General features: G+C 40.7%; 1 protein-coding gene across 2 annotated transcripts; it reads left to right on the top strand.

Annotated features, from left to right (window-relative positions):
* Window positions 1-26,031, top strand: LOC130904647 (monocarboxylate transporter 7-like). 2 transcript variants are annotated; one of them, XM_057817556.1, is made up of 6 exons: window positions 1-167; window positions 8,031-8,264; window positions 12,310-12,453; window positions 13,133-13,261; window positions 15,603-16,505; window positions 16,597-26,031. In XM_057817556.1, the coding sequence occupies exons 2-6, from the start codon at window positions 8,033-8,035 to the stop codon at window positions 16,854-16,856; spliced, it is 1,668 nt and encodes a 555-aa protein (XP_057673539.1). In that variant the 5' UTR covers window positions 1-167; window positions 8,031-8,032; the 3' UTR covers window positions 16,857-26,031. The 2 variants fall into 2 exon arrangements, with proteins under 2 accessions (XP_057673539.1, XP_057673540.1); XM_057817557.1 differs by lacking the exon at window positions 1-167 and adding an exon at window positions 175-353.
* The last annotated feature ends 1,278 nt before the right edge of the window (window positions 26,032-27,309 follow it).

Raw genomic sequence — 27,309 nt, 5'->3', positions numbered from 1 at the left:
GAAATACCGGCTTGAGCCGGTAAAGAGCTGCCAAAACAGGCAGGAAGGAGTTCAGTGACTGCTTCTGCTTCACTGGCGACGAGAAGATGCTGCTCCAGCCGCCGCGCGTTTTGGAAGGGACGTTTTAGACCAAATCGTTCATGCCGGTTAAAGTCTCATCTGGGGAGGCAAGTGACTTTTTATAGCTACGCTTGAGTATGATTTCATACATCACCTGTTTATCAAGTAGACGTGACGTCGTAGTTACTTTAATTCGCAAATGAATGAGGGCGAATGAAGATTCAAAATCTGCGTTAGTTCCACCAGCAGACGTTTCCCCCTTCCTCTGCATTTCGCTGGCCACTTCGCTGCCGGTAAGTCGGCTAATGAGTTTGGTTCGCAACCGGGGGAGGGGGGGGGGGGTGTTGTTGGATGCTGTCTGTCAGTTCTCAACCGGCTCACTGCTATCTCTCCGCGGGCTGCTTTGTTAAGTAGTGCTCGTGTAGATGTGCTTTGTTTATTACATACAGTAGATGGGACGTACAAAATGTAGCACAATAATGCAGTTGGCGAAATTCAGAACAAAGTGACAAATAAAGGTACTACACTCGAATGTTAATCATTTCCCTGTACAAAGACCAGCGGCTGTTTCGAGACGTAGCTTGCATTTATTGTTACAAACCACTGGGATGCCGTATGTATGATCATCATCTCTTGCACTGCGGATATTCTGACTGCGGACATTCTGACCAGATTTTCAATGGCCGCTTTGCCGACACAAAGATATATAGTATAGGCACATTGAACCGCAGTCAATTGAAATGTGCATGTGTCCTTGTGTTCGGCATCATTTGAAGTGAGTCGCGTTTTCTAATTCCGTGGTCAAACATGCCGCATTTTCTTTTTAGCTGCGTTTCCCTTTCAGGTAGTGATGCACGATAATACATTTTTCAACCGATAATTTCCTCCTCATTCCAACCGATAACCGATAATGTCAAGCCGATAATTCTGTTAAAAGATTTATGTAACATTTTAAAGTATACACAAAAGAAAATATTACTGTGCAAAAATATAATTTATTGCTCTTTTTTTCAACATAAAATATGAACAAGTCGTCAATTCAAACATCTAAATAATGACAGATTGTCTGACATTGTGTAATGGTAAACCTTTGGCAACAATTACTTACAGAGTAAATACCGAAGTTGCACAAAAATGCCTTTAAAAGTAAGCCATTCCTAACATATATAACATTAATACACTGCAAAACACACCTCCTTAAAACTAGTCAGTTTTGAGTGTAAATCTATTGGCAATAAGTGAAATTATCTGCCATCGCTTCAAGTGTATTTCTCTCAGATTTCTTGGAAGAAAAATAGCTAGCTGAAAATAATCTTAACAGCCTTGTTTTAAGCAATACATTATTATACTTAATCCTAAAAAAAAAACTTGGAAGAAGGAAAGATTTTAAATAATATTTGTGGCTACAGAATATTATTGTTATTTCATTACAATAGGAATGTGCATATACAAATTAATGTGTTAATAAGTGCCAATAAGTTTTGTTTATTTACTGTGACTGTAATTGAGCAGACAAATAAGTTAAATTAATTTGAAAAGTGATTGCTAATGTTATATGCCTTGTTGCACACTGTGAAAATGATTAACTCAAAAGAGCAAGATGTCATATACCCATTCTGCAGCGCTTTGTTTACATTTGCGGCACTCACGACATTTGCTTTACAGCAGCTAAACTGATACACGGCAGTACTATTTGGACGGAGTTGTTTTGTGCCTGAGTTTTGTTAAGCCGAAAATAAAGGCAGCGTTACAAAGTCACCTGACCGCTCGTCATTTTACATACTGAATGCATTATTGACTGGCTGACTTCGTTTTCTCCATGTTTAAATTATCATCTAACCACTGTGCCGTCATGATAAGCTTGCTTACTGGACATCACTTTCCAAATGTCCGTGGTGAAAATGTGATTGGCATGTTTTTTATGAAGAATGGTGGTCGTATAAACTGCATTATTTTTTTATCCAGGGCTTTGGCTCTCGGGTCATTTCGGTCAAAAAAAATCGTGTCTCATCTCGGTGGCGGCAGCTACGTTCGTACCGGTGTAGGTTCACTATCCTCTTTCCCTCACTATCCACTCGCTCTCGCTATATGATTGGCCGAAGAGCCGAAATGCTCTCCCGTGAAATGCCTGTTTAAAAATGTTCCCGTTGTTACTTCTTGCGTTCACTTAAAAGTGTCCATTTAAAAAGGAAAAGTGATGGATGATACTACACACAGCGTATTATTAACAAATATTAAAGTTGTATAATCATATAGTGAGAATAAGGAACGTCACTGACAAGCTCAGGCCCCCATGAGTGGATAGTGAGGGGAATAGGATAGTGCGCCTAACACCGGATAATCCGCCCGCACCGGCCGGTTCGCCGCAACGTATTCGGGGCCTGGCTCCGCTCGCATGCCGTGGGGGAACGCTCGAGAAACCGGGGTGTTCGCCGGAGGTCCCGAAGCCGGGGAACCGGGCTCCCCCCCCGTCTTGGATGGAAAGGCAAATTCGAATGAATTCGCACTGACAATTTGCAAATTTGCGTTGTGTCAACAACGCATTCAATAGCTGAAAATGCAGGGCTGTTACAGCGGACGGATTTATGCAATCACAGCTGACGAAACCTTGATAAATGCGCTTTTTTTCCCCCCGTTTCACGAGCTCTGGGACACTCGAAAAATGTCTCATACCTCTCCTTGCTAAGCTAAATGGTACCTCGATGTGCGTTTGTGTGGAAAAGTAGTTCACGAACAACAACAACAACAACAAAAAACTATTCACCTTCTCACCGAAAATAGTAAAACTCTTTACACGGCAATTAGAATTTCCCCCTACACCTTCAAATGGCTCCATTACAAGGACGTAGGTTTGGTCTCAATATTGGTGGGGACGCTATAACAGCATAACCTGCATGTACACTTTTTGCTGGGGACAGGACATGAACCAAACAGATTAGGTGAACGGTGGTCAGGGCTACATTTCTCACCAATATGAACCTAATTAATTGATAGGCTAAATGATCAATGCAAAAATAAATCTGTATTGAGTTGTACTAACTTTCACAGTGGAAATTTATAACGTTTCAATCTGATGATTTTTCTTAAATCTATTCGAATAATTTTTTTCCATCTTGTTTTGAGTGTTAAAGACTAGTTAACAGATGAATGGGTCAGATTATTCAATTTACTTTAGGTAAATATTACCATTTGTTCTTATTTAGCCCATACATCTAAAGGTTGGTCATTTTTCACCAAAATCAAGGGGGAAAATGATTTCAAATAATGTTTTGAACAATATCACTTCTTGAAAGAAGAACATTTGTGACAAAAAAAGTTTTTTTTTTTTTTTTTAAGATTAAATATACTAATTTTTTGCTTAAAATAAGAGTGTTAAGATTATTCTCAGAAAGCTGTTTTTTTTTTTTTATTTCAAGAAATCTGAGTAAAATTTACTTATAGAACTGGCAGATAATTTAACTTATTTCTAGTAGATTTACACTGAAAACAAGGGAATTCAGCTAGTCATCAGCCAATCAAATGTGCGTTATAGGGGGAAAAAATTGTGTCATTGTAAGTCTGAACATAATGAAAGTAATTCACTTAATAATGGTAGGGTCAATTCTATCCTTAAAAAATATGTGAAGACAAGCTAAATGACCTCTATAACTGAACTCATTATATAACGCAAATAAGGTTGCTTTAAAGTTGGTGGAGACAATTTGAGCATCCTGAAAAGTTCTTAGTGTTATGTTCCTAACGTCCCTATGCAAACCTACGCCATTAGTCTGTTAACAGAAGGACTAGTATTGTTGTGTTAATGTAGTACATTAAGGACTACATGATATAAGTAATACTATTGCTACGAGAAAAAAAAGTCGTATTATTACGTTGGGTAATGTAGCTGTAATCAACTCCGCATTTTACGTACACGTACCGTAGCTGAGAGCTACGACATTAGCCTGGCTAATGAAATATTTCAAATAAACCTTTGTTATGATTCTTCTTTGGTAACAAAATGTGAGATAAAAAAATTGTCATGATATGACGCAATTTTGCTCTGGCACGACATGGTGAGGCGGTCCAACTCCGATGCAGCCCACCACCGCAGCTTCAAAAAATCCTAGGGGAAACCCTGCTGTCTAAGATACAATGCACAAAGCTCAAAACCCATTTTAAAGCAATAAAACTGGCCACTGGAGGTCAGTAGCGCATTTGGTAAGAACTCATCTCGGGCCAAGAAAGGAAGTGAAGAAAAATTTTAAGGAAACAGAAGTTGGAGGGATCTTGTGAAGACGCGTGAGAATTTGAGAAAAATGTGGAGAACGATCGGAAAAAAAGGCAAACGACACTGGAGGAGTGTTTTGAAAATAAAACGAAACCATTGTCAAAGCATATTTTAAAAATCATATCTTCTTGAGACAAGACGGTGACGTCCACAACAGCGTCAGGTTCCACACGCGTTCCGCGGAGCTCACTTTGCGTTACTCCTTAGCCGGAGGTTGAAACCGACGATGAAGATGATGAAAAAAGTGAGACCAATATTGATCCAGACTCACCAGATTACTCGGAGCCACCTCATTCAACCGGGAGCAGCCGAGAGCCTTCCCCGTTAGGCCAGAACGATATTGGAAAAAACTATTGTTGCGATTTTTGGGGGGGTTGCGATATATTGCGATATTATATTGCGATATTAAAAAATATGTATACATATATTAAATAGTATGTATACATATTTTTTAATAGAAATTTTCACTAGATGACTTGAATAGCTGTTTGGAAAGACTTTGGATGACTCACCATCACCACAGTGTACAGTGATCCCTCGTTTTTCATGGTTAATGGGGACCAGAACCCGCCGCGATAAGTAAAAAACCGCGAAGTAGCGCACACCCCCTTTTTTTTGTGTGTGTGTGTGTGTGTTTTTTGTGCTCAATGTAGTTATTCAGATTTAGCATTGGAAAGAGATACATATAAGACATGTTTTTTCTCACTTTTCCCCCCAAAGTGATTTAAAAAATGTATATAAATAAATGGTTTTCAAGCACTTCAAATGTCATAATTATGATCAGTTTTAAACATAACTGTCCAACCAAATCATTTTTTAACAAGAATAAAGTACTGTAGTAGATAAATGCTTGGCTTTATTAAATGCTTCTGTTTATCTACCTTAGCTGTGACAGTTGGAGTGCCATGTAGAAATTTCAAACTCCTCATGATCACTTCTGGCATTTATATGTCTCCAACGTCACCACACGCACGCACACACACACACGCACACACACACGCACACACACACACACACACATTCATTCCAGCGCGGCTTCCTTGCAGACACTGTTTAACAAGTTAAACGATGATTGACAGATTGCTGCCTGGCTTCTTTGGCCAGATCAAAGCCATCGATAACTTTAATAAACAAGTGCCGCAGTGACTGAGAGGAACAAAGGACTGGGAGAGGGAGGGTGTGAGGCTGTGCGCAGAGCAGAAAGCAAGGCGTATGTGGATTAAAAAAAAATAAAAACTCGCACATGCTTGCGATGGGACTATCGCGCACGCGCACATCGCGATGGCGATGTTTAAACGATATATCGTTCAGGCTTATTCCCCGTTGTGATGTGCGCAAATAGTTCAACAGTTCAATAGTTTAGTTATGTTAGATAAATTGTTACTTTGCAATCAAAAGCTCTAGTTGTCTTGTTGTTTGTTATTTTGTAGAACGAAAACATTCAGATGTTTGGGATGTCACATGCGAAAAAATAGCTGTGTATCAGTCAAAGTTATGTTTGAAATGTATGCTTTCACAAAAAGCTCAATTTCTCGTTTTTTTTCATCAGAAGTTGGAAAATTGCTCAAACTAAGCTATTTTCTAATGCTGATTTCTAAAGAATGGAAAAAGATATGAACTAACTTTTTTGTCTGCTGAAAGAAGAGAGTCTAATCTTTCTTTTGGTGGGTTCCATGTTTATATAGCAATAGAACAGAATTTTCTGTGGGCCTTGCAAAATCAGTCAAAATCCAGTAAGACGGCCGGGAGTGAAGGTCCTTGCTCCGGTGAAAATGGCTGGGGGTGAATGAGTTAAGCACACATTTCGTACTGTGCCATTTCGTATAATTATTTCAATTGTATTGACAGATACGAAAACCGAAGGCCAAATAGTACACTTTCCAATTCCTTTTTTATTTCATTAAAAAAATATAGATATATTTCATTATTTCCCGATTTATGCCCTTAGCCTTGACCAGGAGTGTCCAAAATCCAGCCCGGGGGGCAAATGCGGCCCGTGGTCAAATTTCATCCGGCCCCCAGCCTTTTTCATAAAATCAATAACGTCTGGCCCGCACACAGACTTAATAAATTGGTCAGCAGTACTGCTACCAGCATATGAAGTAGCTTACACACTAAATGCTGCTCATCATTTACCAACTAAAAGGCATCAGCACGCTAAGCAACATTACCCCATGTGACCTTTTACTCCCAATTTTCTTAAATGGTGACAATCAACAAAAAAAAAAAGGTTGACTGCGACGGCCGACGCATCAAGGATAGGTGGAAATTGGACTATTTCTTCACTAAAATACACAACAACTGTGTCTGCCTCATTTGCAAAGGGACAGTCGCTGTTTTTAAAGAGTTCAATGTGATGCGATATGACCAAACAAGACACGCTGACATGTGCAACAAGATTACAGGGAAGATGCGGAGCGAGAAATTGGAGCAATTTGAAGCTAGTTTGAATTTACAGCAGCAGTATTTCGCAAGAGTCCGAGAGTCGAAAGAGAACGCCACAAAGGCTAGTTGCGAGATTGTTGAAATTATTAATGAAAAAAAAAAATTAAGCAAATGTGACACACATAATGGCTTGCTAACATTTGTTTAAATATACCACAACATAAAGAACGTCAGCCAAGGTCGGCCCCCCACATTTTTACAATACCAAATCTGGCCCCCTTTGCAAAAAGTTTGGACACCCCTGGCCTTGACCTTTTATTTATTTATTTTTTTTTAACGATCAGGTGGACATAAAATATGGTCCCTTTTCACAAGTACGCAAACATCTTCCAAAATGTCGTATGACCCCTGAGGCTCAAGAAAGTTTATTTCAAAGGTGCAGAATCTGAAACCGCTTGGAAGGGTGCATTCCCGGCGGCAGTGAGCATTTTGTGGCAAACTCTGAACGCTTCCTATATCAGAGGTGCCAGCGTCATCGTAGCATTCTTTTCGGTTGACGTCACGGCCAATGAAACCTTGACAAATTCGCTTTTTTGGGGGGGAGGAGGGTTGGGACAGTTGAAAACTGGGTCTCACGCCTTCAGTTGCTAAGCTAAATGAGATCTCGATGTACGTTTGTGTGAAACTGTAGTTCACAACAACAAAAAAGTATTCTGTTCTCGCTGAAACGAGTAAAGTTCTTTACAAGGCTATTACAATCTCTGTTACTCCGTAAAATTAGATTTGCTGTTTTCTTGTGCAACAAGTGGAATCGATTAAGAACCAGAAAAAAAGGCCCCTTGTTTTCAACTGTTTGATTCTGGCAACCTTTTCCATAAATTGTGTGGCATGTTGGTGGAACCCGAGGCTATGTCATGGCTCAGAGATTTGAGAATGGCGGATTTGGAGAGGTTTGTTGTGGTTGTTGGATAAGCGAAAACTGTTTTTGCCTTTTCATATGTCAACTGTCCATACCTTCATTAAAATCACGCACAAACTATACGGAATGCTATAATCAACTGTCATAAAAGTCCATTTGATATGACTACAGTAGAACGATACAATCCTTTGCTATCTTTGTGTGGCAGAAATTAATTTTCAAGAATAAAACTATAGACAAATTAAGCTTATACAACAACCATTACGAGGATTGATATGATTACAAGTGCATGAATCAACAGCTCAATTCCACCAGTTTGTTGAATCCAAATCTGTTGCGGAGGTTAAAATGAAAATGTATTCTATGTTTACTGAACGCTATTTTTTGTTGTGATTGTAGCCATGAGGGGGTCCATCTCCCAGTGTTTCCTGGGTTCAAATGTCTACGCAGAGGTACCCGAAGGTGGCTGGGGCTGGGCCATAGCTGTCGCTTTCTTTGTGGTGGAAATTTGCACTTATGGGATCCTCAAGAGCCTGGGGATCTTTCTTCAGGATCTGATGAAGGAATTTAAGGAGAGTAACAGTCGGGTTTCATGGGTCATCTCCATTTGTGTCTTCATCTTCACGTTTACCGGTGAGTTATTTGGTATCTTTCTTGTATAAGGGTCAAACTCGAACATTTTGGCTTCAAAAATCTTGAAAAATAAAACCTTCATTTCTCTGGTTTTCTGATGGAGCAGAAGTATTTGCACCCTTTGTGAGCAGGTTCACCCACTTAGAAAATAAGTAGAGGTCTGAAATTCTAATCATAATAGATGCATTTCCACATATAAAAACAATCTAAAAACAAATCCTGAACTCACATTGTATGATTTTTAATAATATATTTATAATTTACTGGGGTTCATAAGTATTTGTACCCCTGAGAAAATCAGTGATAATATTTAGTACAGAAGCCTTTGTTTGCGATTCCAGAGCTCAGACGCTTTGTAGTTCTTCACCAGGTTTTCACATATGGGAACAGGTATTTTTGGTCCATTCCTCCACACAAATCTTCTCTAGATCTGTCAGGTTTCGGGCCTGTTGTAGGGCTGGTCGATATGGCCTTAAGCACGTATCGCGGTAAATTGAGCAGATTTACCTCGATAACGATAAATGACGATAAATTCGCCCAAGCGGACTGTTATATAATTTGAAAATCTGAATCAATGCATGAAATACAGAATTAACCGTTTCTTGTTGATTTATTTAACAGCTTTCAATTTAATTATGTTTAACAATCGTACATGCAGTCTAAACATTCAGTATAAAAAATTTTATTGTAAACAATAAGAATTCAAGTATGAACATTTATAACAGCTTGTATGGCTTGAACAATGTACATTGTCAAAATCAATATGCCTGTGCAAACATGTCATTGTAATACAAATGACTTACAGCTTGAACAGTACACTTCAAAAAGACAACTTTTTGTTAACGGCTGCTGTGACATATTTACTTAACACAAGTGTTTACTTCAAGGTTTCAGGTTTTTTTTTTTCCCCAGTGCATTTTTTAAAACATGCAAGCACACATGAACCCCCACACAGACACACACACACATTAAAGCTGCATTGATCTAATGACACAAAATTAAGCACATACAGGAAAATAGCTGGGGCCATTAAACGGTCATATTAAAATTTTTGCTGTTGGATTGTACTTTATGCTGAATGCTTTACTATCACAACAGCCATCAGAAATCATTCATAGACAGAGATACACAATAACGTGACATACTAATTGCTAGATGCAGTCCGTGCCCAATCCACTCATTAAGTTCAGCTGTTTCGCCAAGGTTAGAGCCGCTATCTGACTCCATCACGTTTATTTGTAGTGTTAGCCGCTAGCGTTAGCCATTAGCGTTAGCCACTAGTAGAAAGCATTGAAAGCATCCTCTTTGGAAATCGTGAGAACAAGGGAGGACAGCGGGTCAAAGCCTGTCTGGATGCCGCCAAGAGTCTATTTAATGTTGGGTGAAAGTTTGGCGAACCTCCCTTAAGCCACACTCCATCACGTTTGCTTGTAGCGTTAGCCACAGGGCTCTTGTTTGTTTGGCTTCCTGATAACCATGTGACTCCATACGTAAGCACACTTTCTGCTTTCTTAAAGGGGAATGAACATTGCCGAACAACACAGAGTCAAAGCGGGATGAAAAGACTATATTTTCTTGTTTTATTAAATTACCGAATTTACCGTCATGGTCAAAATTACGTCGGTCATCGTGAAGAATTTCGGTGCCGGTAAATTTTCGGTTTACCGCCCTGCTCTAGCCTGTTGTTGAGAAAGATTTTCTATTGGATTGAGGTCTGGAGACCTTGATATGGTTTTTACGCAGCCACTCCTTGGTCAGCTTGGGTGTGTGCTTCGGATCATTGTCATGTTGGAAGATCAAGCCACGACTCATCTTCAAGTCTTTGACTGAGGGAAGGAGGTTGTGGCTCAAAATCTGACGTTACATTTTACCATTCATCATTTGCTTTATACAGTACAGTCGTCCTGTCCCCTTTGCCGAAAAGCAGCCCCAAAGCATGAGGTTTCAACCCCCATACTTCACAGTGGAAATGGTGCTCTTGGGATTGTACTCGTTCTTGTTTTTTCTCCACACACGACGAGTAAAGTTTGCACCAAAAAGTTCTACTTTGGTCTCATCTGACCACATGACTTTCTATCATGACCCCTCTACATCATTCAAATGGTCCCTTGCAAACTTCAGATGGGCCTTCACATGTACTGGCTACAACAGCGGAACCATCTGAGCAATGCATGATTTTGAACCATTGCACCGGAGTATTCTACTGCCAGTAGCCTTTGTAACTGCATCCAGCTCTCTTCAGAGGTCACTGACCAGCTCCTAGTTCTCGGCTGAGCCCTCACTTTTCTCATCATGAGTGATGCACCACGAGGAGAAGTTTTACATGGAGCCCCAGTCCAAAGTAGATTATCAGTCATGTTTAGCCTTTTCCATTTTCTAACAATTGCCTTAACTGTTGATTTATTCTCGCCAAGCTGCTTTCCAATTGTCCCATAGTGTTTTCCAGCTTTGTGGAGTTCAACATTTTTTTCCCTCTGGTGTCTTTTAAAAGCTCTCCGATCTTGCCCATGGTAGAAGTTGGATTATGACTGACTATGGGGTGCATGGAAAACAATGGTGAGCACAAATGGGGGGTGGGTGGGTGTTTACTCATGGGGTAAAGTTGGACCTTTTTTTTAAGGTAGACCAGGGGTCGCGTTAACCGGAAATTTTCCGTCGTTGACCGTTTTTTTAAAACGGTGACGGAAAAAACTGAAGTCCGTCCGTCATTTTGACAGGTTGCAATTCACACCCCAGACCACAGGATGGCGAGTTAGCATATTAATTAGCTATTGTCTCTCTTAATGCATGACGTCGTTGGATATTCTGTCAGAATATTGTAGCATCACCGGGGTCTGGCGGCGGCACCGTGATTGACACATCAACGCGAGGTTCTTATTGGTGCACCCGTTGTGCCAGCGCGTCATCCAATTGATGGACAAGATTGCCGCCTGTGTATAGACCCCAATCACATGACGTCACAACTCCGCCCCCCTGACCGGAGCCGCCATATTGTGTGTCAGCTCGTCATGTTTACACATTACCGCTACGTACATGCCTCCTATTACGGCTTGTTTTTCTGCTCGTTAATATTAATAATCAAAATGGTGAAGGCGTGTGTGGCGGTTGGTTGCTGTAACGGAGAAGATAGATGGAGAGACTTGAAGTTCTACCGTATTCTGAGAGACCCGAAGATGAGAGCGAGATGGACTGCTGTAATTCGACAAGAAATCTGGGCACCAAACGATCACCACAGACTATGTAGTAGTCTTTTTATATCTGGTAAGATGCATTTAATATATATTTAGAAGATTTTGGGCTGACAACCACAATTAAGATCATTGTGTGACGTTGGTGATTGGGGTCTATATCGTTGCCTCCTTTTCTTTGGGGGCGGAGTTGTTGGCGGTAAGCAGAGTAAAAAGGGAGAAAAATACCACGACTTCCGTGTCTAATTTTTCGCCGCCAAGCAAGCGTTACAATATTAATTAAAAATGAATGAAAACTGAATACTATTGAATATGTCATCATTATCATTTTAAAAATTTAAGTGACGGGTAAAAATAGACTATGACCGGATTTTTATGACCCTGTCAGTCAAAATGACAGACAACGAAAATGTCTAGCGCAACCTCTGAGGTAGACTGACTCTTTGAGTGTCATAATTATTACTGATTCTCAGGGGTACAAATACTTATGAACCCCAGTTGATTACAAATAATTAAAAAACAAACAAACAAAATATGTGATTTCTGGATATTTTTAGATTATGTCTCTGAGTGGAAATGCATCTGATTGAAATTTCAGACCTCTACCTATTTTCACAGTGGGTGAACTTGCAAAATCACAAGGGGTGCAAATACTTCTGCTCCTTACTGTATGTTTATCAATAATAGATAATGAATTATCAAAAGGCTGGATTATCTCATTTTAGAGATGGGTGATGAAATTAAATAAATTATATGTACAGTGAGGCAATTTTTTCACGATCTTCTAACTGGATCTGAAAATCACCCAGCCATAACTCAGAGGTTCTTAATGCTGTCATGCTGTTTCTTACCTGCAGCCCCTCTGTCCACCATTTTGAGCAACCGCTTTGGTCATCGCCCTGTCGTAATGACAGGGGGCTTCCTCGTCAGCTTGGGAACCATCACCTCCGCCTTTACGAACTCCATCAACGAGATGTACATCACTATTGGAATCGTCTCAGGTAATTCATTTCAACTTTTGCTGCCATTTGCATCAAGCTACGTGTCATTTGCCCGTGTGTCCTGCGTAGTGGCTTTTACAGTGATGGCTATCGACGTCTTGTTTTGACATCCTATTTATTTTGAACAAAAGGGACTTCTAGCAGTGTCAACACCCAAATCGTTTTTTTCTTCTTCCAGAAGCTTTCAATGATGATGGACATCTGCTGCAAATTATGAAACAAAACTTTTTCTGATCTGGTTTGAGTGGCAAAGGAAAAATGCCATACATTAACTCTATTTAAGTACTAGATTTCATGTTCCTTTGCAGACGATAATTTGTAAAAGGAGGTGTGCTTGTGATTTTTTTTTTTTTTTTTTTTTTTTTTTTTTGAGAGGAGGGGTGGTACAGAAATCACTGCTAGCTCTCCCACCTTGACTGCCATGTCTGTTTAACCAACCACAACTAACTTGACCATCCCGTTTCTCTTCTCTCCCCGTCTTTTTTTTTTTTTTGTCTTTACATGCCTTTGTCTTGCAGCTGCTGCTGTAAAAAAGCTGAACCCTCACAAGCAACCCACCAACTCTGACTCAGGAGTGACCTGACATCTTGACCTTTGACCCAACCCTCTAGCCATGCAGTGTTCCTACCATGTGGGCCAGTGGCTGTCATGTCCCCTTTTTTCTCCTCTTTGTTTACAGGCCTCGGCTACTGCCTCACCTTTCTTCCCACCGTCACAATTCTTTCCCAGTACTTCTCCAGGCGACGAGCCCTTGTCACATCTATTTCTTCTTCTGGAGAATCCTTCGCCATCTTTGCATTTGCTCCAGGTGAATGTTCAGTAAACCACGCTCGGCTGCTAAGACAAATTATTACATTTGTATATGTAACGAGTCAGGGCTAGTAGAGAATTACTGTGTAGTCAGGCTAGGTTCACCTGCAGGAGCCAAAGGGGGGTGAATAAGAGACTCAATCAAAACCACCTTGTCTGTTTCTTAAAAAGTTGACAAATACAGTGGGGCAAATAAGTATTTAGTCAGCCACTAATTGTGCAAGTTCTCCCACTTGAAAATATTAGACGTGTAATTGTCAACATGGGTAAACCTCGACCATGAGAGAGAGAATGTGGGGGGGGGGGGGTGGGGGGGACAGAAAATCACATTGTTTATTTTTAAAGAATTTATTTGCAAATCATGGAGGAAAATAAGTATTTGGTCAATACCAAAAGTTCATCTCAATACTTTGTTATGTACCCTTTGTTGGCAATAACAGAGGCCAAATGTTTTCTGTAACTCTTCACAGGCTTTTCACACACTGTTGCTGGTATTTTGACCCATTCCTCCATGCAGATCTCCTCTAGAGCAGTGATGTTTTGGGGCTGTTGTTGGGCAACACGGACTTTCAACTCCCTTCACAGATTTTCTATGGGGTTGAGATCTGGAGACTGGCTAGGCCACTCCAGGACCTTGAAATGCTTCTTACAAAGCCCCTCCTTTGTTGCCCTGGCTGTGTATTTGGAATCATTGTCATGCTGAAAGACCCAGCCACGTCTCATCTTCAATGCACTTGCTGATGGAAGGAGATTTTCACTCAAAATCTCTCGATTCGTGGGCCCATTCATTCTTTCCTTTACACAGATCGGTCGTCCATGTCCCTCTGCAGAAAAACAGCCCGAAAGTATGATGTTTCCACCCCCATGCTTCACAGTGGGTATGTTGTTCTTTGGATGCAATTCAGTATTCTTTCTCCTCCAAACATGAGAACCCGTGTTTCTACCAAAAAGTTCTATTTTGGTTTCACTGACAATAACACATTCTGCCAATCCTCTTATGGATCATCCAAATGCTCTCTAGCGAACCGCAGATGGGCCTGGACGTGTACTGGCTTCAGCAGGGGGACAGGTCTAGCAGTGCAGGATTTGAGTCCCTGGCGGTGCATTGTGTACTGATAGTAGCCTTTGTTACTGTGGTCCCAGCTCTCTGTAGGACATTCACTAGGTCCCCCCTGTGTGGTTCTAGGATTTTTTCTCACCGTTCTTGTTATCATTTTGACGCCACGGGGTGAGATCTTGCATGGAGCCCCAGATCGAGGGAGATTATCAGTGGTCTTGTATGTCTTCCATTTTCTAATAATTGCTCCCACAGTTGATTTCTTTACACCAAGCGTTTTACCTATTGCAGATTCAGTCTTCCCAGCCTGGTGCAGGTCTACAATTTTGTCTCTGGTGTCCTTCGACGGCTCTTTGGTGTTTGTTCAGTTTGGAGGGTGGGTCAGTGATGCTGTGGGGCTGTTTCGCTTCCAAAGGCCCTGGGAACCTTGTTAGGGTGCATGGCATCATGAATGCTTTGTAATACAAGGACATTTTAAATCAAAATCTGTTGCCCTCTGCCCGAAAGCTGAAGATGGGTCGTCACCGAGTCTTTCAGCAAGACAATGACCCTAAACATATGGCCAAATCTACACAGAAATGGTTCACCAGACACAAAATCAAGCTCCTCCCATGGCCATCTCAGCCCCCAGACCTCAACCCCATTGAAAACCTGTGGGGTGAGCTGAAGAGGAGAGTACAGAGGAGAGGACCCAGGTCTCTGGATGATTTAGAGAGATTCTGCAAAGAGGAATGGCTGAGGATCCCTCTTTTCTGTCTTTTCCCATCTTGTGAAACATTATAGGAGAAGATTAGGTGCTGTTTTGTTGGCAAAAGGGGGTTGTACAAAGTATTAACACCAGGGGTGCTAATAATTGTGACACACATTATTTGATGTCAAATAATTATTTCTTTATGTGGGATTTTTTCCCCACTGAATAAATGCACTTGTATTGAAGGTTGATTTCTCTTTTTTCCATTAAGGTCCCATATTATTTAGAAAAAAAAATATTAGAAGCTAAAAAACACATAATTATTATAAATCCAATAATTATGGAGAGCACTGTACATTCATTTCCACAAGGAAAGATAACCAAAAGGAACAAATTTATCTCATAAGGTAGGATTCAAACATTGAAATATGAAGCCTTTTTTGGCCAGTCGGATGACTATTAACATTTTTGAACTGGCACTGTCCCTGCATCTTTGTTATTTATGTTCTCTGTATTACAGTATGTGTTTATTTTGTTTATACACATAAGTGCATGCTTAATTCAAATTTGACCTTTTTTGTGTCCTAACAGCCTTCATGAAGCTGAAGGAGCACATTGGATGGCGCTACTGTTTCATCATCCTAGGGATTTTTCAGTCTTCTATTATCGGTTGTGGCCTTCTTCTTCGTCCAATAAACCTCCGGCCAGATGTTGAAAAGGAGGATGTTGAAGTAGTAGAGTCACTTTCCCTAAAGCATCTTCGGGAGCTTTTTGAGTTGGAAAACGAACAAACCAGAACCTCCATCAGTTCAGAGGTTTCTCACGGTTCTGAGGACTCAGGTGTCACTTCCCTCTCTGCCTCAAATGTGGATTTGGGGGTTGCAGGAGTGGAAGTCAAGGCAGAGTGGGAACAGCAGGACAAAGGGGACCAGGAACAGTCTTTGTCTAAGCCTGACTCCCCATCCGAGGTGAATAATGAGAAGAACATGTCTGTTCCTCCTGAACAACCCAGATCCAAACTGCTGGATTTCTCTGTTTTGAAAGATGGTGCCTTCATTTGCTACTCACTCTTTGGCTTGTTCGCTACATTGGGCTTTTTTGCACCTCAGCTTTACGTTATCGAACTGAGTAAAAGCCATGGCGTGGAGCCCGGCATGGCATCCTATACGCTCAGTGTGATGGCAGTAGCGGAGATCTTTGGCCGTCTGTCTATTGGGGTCCTGCTGGACAGAGTAACTTGCCGAAAGACACTGGTGTTACTTTGGTGTGTTGTTTTTTTGTGTCTGGTGCTGGTGGCCTTCACTGTCGTATGGGAATTCTGGGGCCTGGTGCTCTGCTGTGCTGTCTACGGCTACTTTATGGGTACGGTGGGCTCAACACACATCCCCATGCTGGCAGAGGAGGATGTGGTGGGCATCCACAAAATGGCATCGTCTGTCGGAGTGTATGTGTTTATTCAGAGCTTTGCTGGACTTGCTGGACCACCACTTGGAGGTATAATCTTTTTATTTTATTTTTTATTTCAGTTTGCTTGATTTACAACTTTTACCTGTATTTTCACCTCTAAATAATGTTACCTTTCCAGGTGTGTTGGTGGATATTACAGAGAACTACGGTGCTGCCTTCTACTCCTGTGCTGTTGGGATGGGGCTCGGTGCTATCTGCCTTGCTCTGCTTGGTCCAATCAAGTCTGGCATGTGCCAAAAACAGAAAGATGACTTTGTGGAGAAAGAGGTGAAAACTTCCCAGGACAACGACCAGCCTGACTTTTTGGAGGTGGACATGGCAGTGGAGGACACTCCCATCAAAAAGCCCATGGATGGAGACGATGCTTGTGTAATATGAACCCAGATTGATGAGTCATAATAATAAAAATACAAGTCCAAACAGGATGTGGGATTTCCATCACCTATCTACAACTGCTGCTTGTTTCCAATCTCAGGTGTCACTCACTCTGACAAGCTTGAAGGTCACACCTAAAGGAGACCAAAGACAACCATGCTGAGCACATAGTTTCAAACCTTAGCATTAAATTAGTTTCACAAGCCTCTCTTTGTAACTTTCAACAGAACAATTACATTATAGCGCCAAATCATAATATAAGTTGTCTCAGGGCACTTAACACGTGGATCAGGCCTAGAACCACGCTGCCACCTCTTGAGATATCACCTGAACCCTGCATGAGTAAACACCACTAAAAGTGTGACACGACACAATTTGCTCAATCCCTACTTGTGTTCTGCATGTCTGTGATCATTAAAACTCAGATGTTGGTGCACTTTAGACTGAAGAATAAAACAGCACCTCAAAGTCTTGTATTAGTCTAACCACCTGAGTGTATATGATGCAATGAGAATGCAAAATATGAACTGAAACAGTCGTACATCTCTGCAATATTGCATCACATAATAATTGACAGAATCAGGGAGGTTCTACTCATCTTTAAACTTGCTTCATGGGATCCTGAAGGCAGTGAGTGTTCTTTTCCAAGATTTCGCACAAGCCTTACAAACTTCACCTCATTTGTTATTTTCGCTAGAGGCATTGATTTTATCTGTACATGTGTTGTTCAGATCCTATTTATTTCCAGTAAATACCTTGTTACACAACTGCATTTTTATTGGAAAAATGATAATAAACTGAAGTAAGTTGTGTTTACAGTATTGTAGACACTTATGCAATGGTGAATGAGATGGGTATGTACTATAATGTGGGGGTGTAGGTGTGTGTGTGTGTGTGTGTGTGTGTAAGGGGTCTGCCAAGAAAAAGATTAAGCCCATCCTTTTGTATGGCAGTCTCACATGGATTTCACATGCTCACTTGAAATTTAGTTGAAAAATCCTCCAGTAGTTGCTGTTTACCTTTTGTTTACACTCTAAATACTTTGAATGATTTTGTACATTTTTGTGTAAGTTTTTTTAAACACTTGGACAGCAGTTGCCTGTTAAGTTTCACATATGTTGTGTTTTTCAAATTGCTCTCATGTTTTAAAAATAAAAAACAGCAAATTGACAATGTTTTGGTGGGTGTGCTTATACGGTATATGGACCCATTAAAAAACGGTACCGATACCACTCGTGTTTATATGAAGAGCTACATACATGCTGTATGAGCCATTGTGTCTATTAGTGTTGCGTTTGATTATGTTAAACTATTTCTTTTGTTTAGGAGCCTCATTAGCTTCCTTTGCTTAGTATATGGCTGTCTATTTGTGTTCCTAATTGGTAGGTGTGGGCGTGGTTTTAGGTAATCAGCCTTTGACACATTTCAGCTGTTTATGCCTGCTTAAATGGGGCTGTCAGAAGGAGCCACGTCAGTTGGACACACAGAGCGAGGGGGTTAGCTGGCTCAAGGCATATTTTCTGTTGACCGTTGTTTCACTGCTGCATGTTGTTGTTTAGTTCTGTTTATTTGATTTAGAAACCACAAGTATTGTGTGAATTTTGAGTTGGAATAAACACCTTAAACTAGTGATGGTGAGATGAAGCCTCATGAGGCATTGCACCACTTGAGCCAAATGGTTGGAGAAAGGGTTCATTTCTTGGAGCTTCATGTGTCCACGGACCCACCCACTGACTAACTGTTTAATCACAATCACTTGTCTCCCAACCACATGAGGGATTTGTTAATTTTTTGTGTGTGTGTCTATTGGGAAGGTATTATTTAGCAAAATATTGTCTGACCAAATCCTCGATGTACATAGATTGTCACATATAAGTATAATGTATATATTTTTTCTTCAACTTTCTTTTCATTGTTTTCCAGTCACAGAAGTTAAATTTGGCAAACATCTTCAGCAATGGGATCAAACTCATAACCTGAGTGACCATGGTGTATGGGGGGGCAGTACCCCTGAATCATAAAAAAAAAAGGACCTATACAGATGAAACAAAAACGCACACATAAACAGCACCTCAGAGTCATAAAATACAGTGCCTTGCAAAAGTATTCGGCCCCCTTGAACCTTGCAACCTTTCACCACATTTCAGGCTTCAAACATAAAGATATAAAATTTTAATTTTTTGTCAAGAATCAACAACAAGTGGGACACAATCGTGAAGTGGAACAAAATTTATTGGACAATTTAAACTTTTTTAACAAATAAAAAACTGAAAAGTGGGGCGTGCAATATTATTCGGCCCCCTTGCGTTAATACTTTGTAGCGCCACCTTTTGCTCCAATTACAGCTGCAAGTCGCTTGGGGTATGTTTCTATCAGTTTTGCACATCGAGAGACTGACATTGTTGCCCATTCTTCCTTGCAAAACAGCTCGAGCTCAGTGAGGTTGGATGGAGAGTGTTTGTGAACAGCAGTCTTCAGCTCTTTCCACAGATTCTCGATTGGATTCAGGTCTGGACTTTGACTTGGCCATTCTAACACCTGGATACTTTTATTTTTTTTTAACCATTCCATTTTAGATTTGGCTTTTTGTTTTGGATCATTGTCCTGTTGGAAGATAAATCTGCGTCCCAGTCTTAGGTCTTGTGCAGATACCAACAGGTTTTCTTCCAGAATGTTCCTGTATTTGGCTGCATCCATCTTCCCGTCAATTTTAACCATCTTCCCTGTCCCTGCTGAAGAAAAGCAGGCCCAAACCATGATGCTGCCACCACCATGTTTGACAGTGGGGATGGTGTGTTCAGGGTGATGAGGTGTGTTGCTTTTACGCCAAACATATCGTTTTGCATTGTGGACAAAAAGTTGAATTTCTGTTTCATCTGACCAGAGCACCTTCTTCCACATGTTTGGTGTGTCTCCCACTGTATATAGATGATATTCTTTTGATATGGTCTGGATCGGAGACAGAACTTTTTCAGTTTCATACATATTTAAACAGTAGTAATAGCAATTTGAAACTTAGTCTATTCTTTGACTGAAATCCATTTTCTTGACTTGAAAATCTTTAAAGATGGTAATGGGGATTTGCCTACCTCAATATTTAGAAAATTAACAGACTGCAATACAATTCTTAGAGCGGATAGTTTCCACCCGCCTTGGCTGATAGATAATATACCTTTTGGTAAATTTCAGCGACTTAAACGTATTTGTGACTCAGAAGATGATTTTGAAAGAAATGCTCAGGAGATGAGTCAAAGATTTAAGAAAAGAGGATATAAACACAAGACTATTAACACAGCATATAATAAAGTAAAAAGTGTCACGAGAGAACAGCTACTGGTTAAAAAACAGAGGCAACAAGAAAGTTCCAATCATGTGTATTTTGTGACACAATATAGCAACAAAGCAAATGAAATTTTAAAAAATTATTGAAAAAACTAGGACATATTGAAATGTGATAGTTTACTCAGAGAGGCACTTCCGGATCTTCCAACTATTAGTTTCAGGAGAGCTCCAACACTTAACGATAATCTTGTAAAGAGCCATCTCCCCCCTGTACAACAGAAAACCTGGTTGAGTATTAGGCTCGAGCGTATGACGTGGCACTCGCGAGGTTTCCGCCGCAATCGTCATCTTGGAAGCGAAAAACAAACTGAGGCATTTCAACACAGGTCGCTATTTAAAAATGGTTGGGAATTATTGTTCGGTCAAGAACTGCAACAACAGATCAAATAGAAAGGAGAATGCACAGCTCGACGGAACCCCATTGAGATTTTTCCGGATCCCTAAATGGAGAAAAGGCGAGGGAAAGGTCATATCGGAACTTACCAAACGTCGAAGAATGGCATGGGTGGCCTCCATTAGAAGGAAGGGCATAACGTTTGATTGTCAAGCTACACACAGAGTTTGCTCTATGCACTTCCACTCCGGTAAGTTAATTTCGTTTGTCTACGCAAATTTCTGGAACTTTATGCCCTAAGTCGGCCTGTTGTTAGCTATCGCTACAGCTAAAAAGCTAGCATGCATGCATGTGCATTGTCTTCATAAGACATACTTCCTGTCGTTTCTAAATGAAAAACCTGTAATATGTTGCAGTTAGAGAGAGGCAAAGAATTTGTACACAGGCTACATTGTCTGCAACAAAAAATTAGTATGTCCGTGGTCACAGACTGTTTTCTCTATGTTGTTCATTGTTTACAGGTAAGCCATCCTTTGAAATGCTAGAGAACCACCCAGATTGGAAACCGTCATTGCGGTTGGGCCACGGTGAAGTGCAGGTGACTGATAAGGCAAGATTTCAGAGGCTTATAAGTCGCAGACAGGCCTGGCCATCCCCTCCTGCTGCCACACGATCCGATTTGGACCAGCCACCCTCTCCTCCTTCAGCGCACACTGGCATGGACCAGCCACCTTGTCATGTTGCCACACAGACAGACAAGGACCAGCCACCCTCTCCTGCTGCAACGCACGCAGGCATGGACCAGCCACCAGTCTGTGTGTTGTGTAAACCAAGGCAAAACACGATAAACAACCTTTTGGTAGAAAACCGGCTGTTGAAAGAAGAGTTGAATGATTATAAGCTTAATGAAAATTTCCTGAAAAATGATGACGAAAAAGTGAGGTACTATACTGGACTACCAACTTTGGCAGTTTTACAGTTTTTATTTGCACAACTTCTTCCTTTTCTTCCCCTTAATAAGCGAAAGCTGCCACCCTTCCAGTGTTTTCTCATCACTCTAATGCGTCTAAGGTTAGATCTTCCTTTGCAACATCTCGGCTACCTATTTCGTGTCCACAGAACAACAGTCAGTGTCATCTTTCAGCAAACATTAGCTGTTATGTATTCACGTCTCTCTCCATTAATTCATTGGCCAAGCAGAGAATGTTTAATGGACAGTATGCCACACCAATTTGTTGAGTCTTTTGGTAATCGTGTCGCTGCAATTGTGGATTGTTTTGAAATTTTTGCAGAAACACCATCCAATCTGCATGCCAGGGCACAGACATTCTCACACTATAAACATCATCACACAATGAAGTACCTGATAGTTATAACCCCGCAAGGTGTGATATCGTTTATATCTAAAGGGTGGGGGGGGGCGCACTAGTGACAAGAACATAACAGAAAAATGTGGTTTTCTTGACAAATTGTTACCAGGGGACATTGTGTTGACAGATAGAGGTTTCAATATCAAGGACAGTGTGGGTATGATGTGTGCGGAAGTGAAGCTCCCTGCATATACAAGAGGTCGTGCACAACTTGACGCAAAGGACGTAGAAGAGACCAGACGCATTGCCCACCTCCGAATACATGTGGAGAGAGTAATTGGTGTTGTACGTAACAAGTACAGTATTTTGCAAACTGTTGTGCCAATTAGTATGTTGCTTCCCTTGGAAGGGGAAAATCTGACAATGTTAGATCAAATGGTAACCGTTTGCTGTGCCTTAACTAATATTTGTAAAAGTGTAGTTTGATGTGCTTGTAATGATTTCCTTTATTGAATAAACACTTGAAACTACAATCCGAATGACATGGTTTATTTTTTATATATTCTGCAACAAAATGCAAGGTTTACACAGAAAAGGTCAAACAGAAAAAGAGGTACTTTATAATATAGTTGGTAATATTTAGAAGAATTAACAGTGCAAAACAAACACTGCAAACAATGTTAAAAAATGTAAAAATGTTGGCATATTGGAACATATGTCGTAAAGTTTGTAAAACAATTATAAACCGTGCAAAAAACAACAGTGCAAAACTGTAAAGAGGATAAGATTCACAAACACAGCAAACAATGCTAAAAATGTAAAAATGGTGGCATTTTGAAACATATAGTATAAGACAACGGTTTGCATTTGTGTTGCCTACAGATAGCATACTGTCAGTCATTTATGCATGATGGGCAAAACCATACTGTATCAGCTGGAGGTGTGTCGACAATGCCTACACATTGAAAGTGGAACCACTGGACAGAGCAGCTGGTGTTGTCGCAAGCAACCATCTCCCCATGCTCAGGTCTGTGACAAAGACACCATTTTGTCTTTCTGGTCTTTGATGCCCGGTTTTCTTTACCTGGACGACGCTTCCTTTTGTGTGATACATCCGCTGGCTCTTGCTGTTTGGTTCCCCGCGCTTTGGTGGGTACACATTTCGTATAGTACTGTCCCACCATTTCAGGGAGACACACCTTTAGAAAAAAGTCTTGTGCCTTCTGGAGGCGGGGTAGCCAAAAGTCTTTGTCTGGAGCAATGCGAAGGACCACACAGTCTTTGAGTGTCCACACAACAAAGTCACAATATGAGCTCTTGGTCACAAAAATCTGAGTTTGGACTTGTGTATAATAGGGGTGTCCATTCTTCAAACAGAGCTGCCCGTCCTGCAAGTGCAGGCAAAAGTTCTCATTGTTGGCAGCACAGGCATCAAGAATTGTACTGTCCTTGTACATAAAAGGGCACTTCACTTCAACGCAGCCTTTCCCACAGCATGTGCAGTTCACGATGGCATCCGGTGATGCACCTATCTGTGGGAAGTCTGGATTCACAAAAAAGCCACATTCCACCACACTTTGATGCACATGCTGGCTTTCGGTTTGACCAATGTAGGCATCTTTGGCTACTCTCTCCTGACAGGTACCCCACTGTGTGGCTGTTGTTTTTAAACCACGGACAGGGTAGCAAACCTTCTTCACTGTGGAAATGGCTGGCGATTCAATGTTGGTTGCAAAAACACTGTGCATACAAGATGCCGTGATGCGCCCTTCACGGGCAGTAAACCAACTGGCATTTGTTTGCTGGCCCCTTGTTCTCCTCTCAATGTGTTGAGCCATGTCTTCGGAAACATCTGCAACGTTGCTAATAGCCAGGCTGTGCTTCCGCAAGGCAGACAAGTCCTCAATGTCGACAAATTCCCTATGTGCATTACAAAGTGTTTTGATGCCCCTGATTGGCAGAATTGGGTCTCTATACATTTTGGAGTGTGGCGACACAACACGTAAAATGCCAGCAGCAGGTTGCACTTGGTGGAGGCCCTCATAAAACTTCACCATTTCTTCGTGTGTTGGTATTGGTGGGCGTTTTGCTGATGTGCGGCTCCTCAATGGTGTCCCTTCGGCATCACCATGTATGGCGTCATTTACGGACCTTCTCCTCATGGCAGCAGATGAGAAATTGATGTGATGCCCAACCTCAGGGGTTACTTTGTTGATGTTTTGGGGCAATTTCCAGTAGGCTGCAGTGTCTGTAACTGTGGCTTGTCTTTTCACTCGCACACACGCTTCAATTTTAAAAAGTAGTGCACCAACATGCGTGCAGGACTCAGCCACACCTGCCATGCATGTGCAGTATGCTGAAAGGACTTGCCCATCTGGTGCCAGGATAACCCATGGAATTAATGGTGGCTGACTCGGACGCTGTGAGTGCATAACCTGGGCAGAAGCAAAAAAGGAAATTTAAAAGGTTAGTAGAGGGTCAGACAATGGAGACAACGGACAATGCAAATCAGGATAAAAATGGAGTAAGCCAATGTTGTGCAATAACTTTTTCCTTTGCAAATACATAATGGCTTGCAGTAGGCCAACTGAGAAAGCAAGGTAAGTCTGTTTTCTAAAACACAGCATTGATTTGTCACTTAACTATCACAACTCAGCACAGCACAAATTCAGATGTTCATGATAATGAAAATGTAAACACATATTTACCTTGGCAAGAACGATGGTGTTGCCGTTTGCTACGGTCATTATGTGCAGGTCCTGCACCCATCCGCAGCAAAACTGTTCGTAGCTTTGCAGCGATTTGTAGTTTCGGAATTGCTGATGAGTGTAGTAACTCACACCAAAGACCAAATACAGCGCGATGTCCATTTCGCGTAGTGGTGGAAGCTTGTTGACATCTTTATTCCATTTGTGTTCGGGTTGCTCATAAGGGTCAACATTGTTCACATCCTTAAGTTTGCTCACATATCTATCCTTTGCCGTGGTAACAAGTTTGTCCCTGTATCGAACTGGCAAGTATTCCTTACTTTTCTCCATCTTTGGTTGCCGCTAAGTTTAAATGTCCCGTGACGCTTCCGCAATGGCTGCGTTGTCGCAAATCTCGCATGATCTCGTGCTGCTGTGACGTAAACGCTCGAGCCTAATTAGATCAGGTAACCACAAGTGCGGTAACTGCAATCATTGCAGTAACATGACAAAAACAAATCTTTTCACCGATGTTTCATCAGGGCGTAAATATAACATTAAGTCATTCATTAATTGCAATACCTCTTTTGTTGTTTACAGACTTAAAGGTCCATGTGGTCGTTTTTATGTTGGAAGAACTAAACGCAAATTGAAGGCCGGATTGGCTGAACACAAACAAGCCATAAGAACTGTTAATCCATTATATCCTATGGCTCTACATTATAAAGAAGCTAACCATGGCAGTTGCGATTCATTAAAATTTTTGGCATTGACCACATCGAAAACTCCATAAAAGGTGGTGATAGATCGACAAAGCTCCTACAGAGAGAATCTTTTTGGATATATACATTAAAAGCGACCCAATATCCTGGTTTAAATGCAGAATTGGACTTTTCTCCTTTTTTTTTAAAGTGTTGGGGCTCCTTGTATTACGCTTATTGCCCTTTGTTTTTTCCCCTCAATGCACTATAAATTTTCAGTGTGTCTTGTTTATCTCTTCTTGCTATTAAAAATAATATATGTAGTTAAAGTCATTTAAAAGTTTGAAAGAGGTCTTTGAGAACATAGTCAGTCTTGATAGAAGATCTAACATATACAGTATCTATCTTGAAAAGCTAGTTTAAAGTTAACGATGGATTATTATTGTTGTTGTTGTTTTTCTGCCTTATAGCCTTTGATGATATTTCAAGTTGAACCACCTGAAAAAAATATTTTGAGAAGTCATCTATAAAGGTCCTTGGTTGTATGTAAAAATTTGCTTTTTTTTTTTTTTTTTTTTTTTTTTCTTCCCTGCTTTTTCTATTTGTGATGGTCTGCAATGAGGATGTTTTTTTCTCTGCTGCTCCTAATTGATCTGCCCTTTGACCCCAATCAAGTGAAGAGAGTTCACCTGGATATGCTGAACTTACAATTGTTCACTACTTTTAAGAGGTGGTCTGAGCAGAGTCACTGTTTGTCTTGATGAAGGCCTGCATGGCCGAAACATGTCGGCATTTTTTAATTAACACAAAGCCATGACTGAATAAAGGCTTTTTATTTTTGTACTTCTTGAGTGCCTCAGTTTTTTGAATTATTAGCTTTTTTGATCCCCACACCGAAGAGCACCAGAAGTATACTTTGTACACCCAGCAGCACTCCAAGCACCTCTTGTCATACTACAGCTTGATGTTCTTGAGCTTAAAGGTTTATTTAACTATTGTCACCCATACCAGGTATGCAATAAAAAGTACCACTGGATTCACTTTCTATACACTCTATATATATATATATTTTTTTTTTTTAAACAAAGTGGTATCAGTACAACACTAGTTTAAATAAGAATTTTGTGAGAATAAATTAATAACAATTAACTCTGTAGTATTTTTGGGGGGGTTTATTTACAAGAACCATGACAGAGACACATATCTTGGTTACCTGAAGCATCAAGACCCTCTTGATTCTTCACTATGTCCACAAATGTCTTGAAGCTTGTCCATTCACAGAATAATTGACAGATGACCGTCTCACAGAAGTTGTAGCTGTCAGTAAAGGATGTTTCCGTTCTGAAAAACAAGCACACACATAAACCATAAGTGAACTGCTTAATCCATATAAAATTTACATAATCGTCCAATCAAAATTATCTAGGCTTGCCTATTTTGACTGAACAAAATGATCAAATAAGTTTTTAGAACTATATTTAAATTGAATGCTATGTTGTTTGTCAATGTCTCATTTTTGTATATGTTGTACTAACCAGTTATTTAAAGGATATGCTAGGCAAGTCTCAAACTAAACTTTTTGCTCAATGTGAAACGATCTAATAATAATGTTGACTTCTTAAAATGACAATCAGTTACAAAATACCCCATCCCAGTTACTTAATGGCAGTGCTATACCATTCTCAAACTTTTTTTTTTTTGTGCTCAATGTAAAACAATCATGACTTCTTAAAATGACATCACAGTTAGAGCCCAGAATTCACATTGTAAGTCTTAACTTCATATGTGATCTGATCAGAGGCCCCTCAATGGCCATTATTATTCACAACAAAAGGCATGTGTGTGGCTTACCTGTAGTCAATGTCGTTAAAAATCCCAGTCGACGCATTTTCAGCAAGATCCTTCGACGGAGCCTGGCCAGAAAGCCATTGTTTGACGCAGCCACGCAGGCTCCTACCGTTTCGTATAAATTCCTGCACTTTTTCACCCTTGGACAGATGAGAGATGCATATGGCATCGTTTCCATGCCTTTTGACTAAATTTCGACTGCGTTTTTTAAAATCTTTTGTTCGTCTTCGCTTG

Source organism: Corythoichthys intestinalis, chromosome 16, assembly GCF_030265065.1.
Source record: "Corythoichthys intestinalis isolate RoL2023-P3 chromosome 16, ASM3026506v1, whole genome shotgun sequence".
NCBI classification, from domain to species: Eukaryota; Metazoa; Chordata; class Actinopteri; order Syngnathiformes; family Syngnathidae; genus Corythoichthys; species Corythoichthys intestinalis.
The sequence above is the reverse complement of the archived record's forward strand: the minus strand, read 5'-3'. Positions and strand labels throughout refer to the sequence as shown.

Coding starts and splice junctions, on each gene's coding strand:
- LOC130904647 (XM_057817556.1), top strand. CDS start 8,033: ATGAGGGGGTCCATCTCCCAGTGTTTCCTGGGTTCAAATGTCTACGCA. Junction 8,265..12,309: donor CTTCATCTTCACGTTTACCG/GTGAGTTATTTG, acceptor TCTTACCTGCAG/CCCCTCTGTCCACCATTTTG. Junction 13,262..15,602: donor CATCTTTGCATTTGCTCCAG/GTGAATGTTCAG, acceptor GTGTCCTAACAG/CCTTCATGAAGCTGAAGGAG.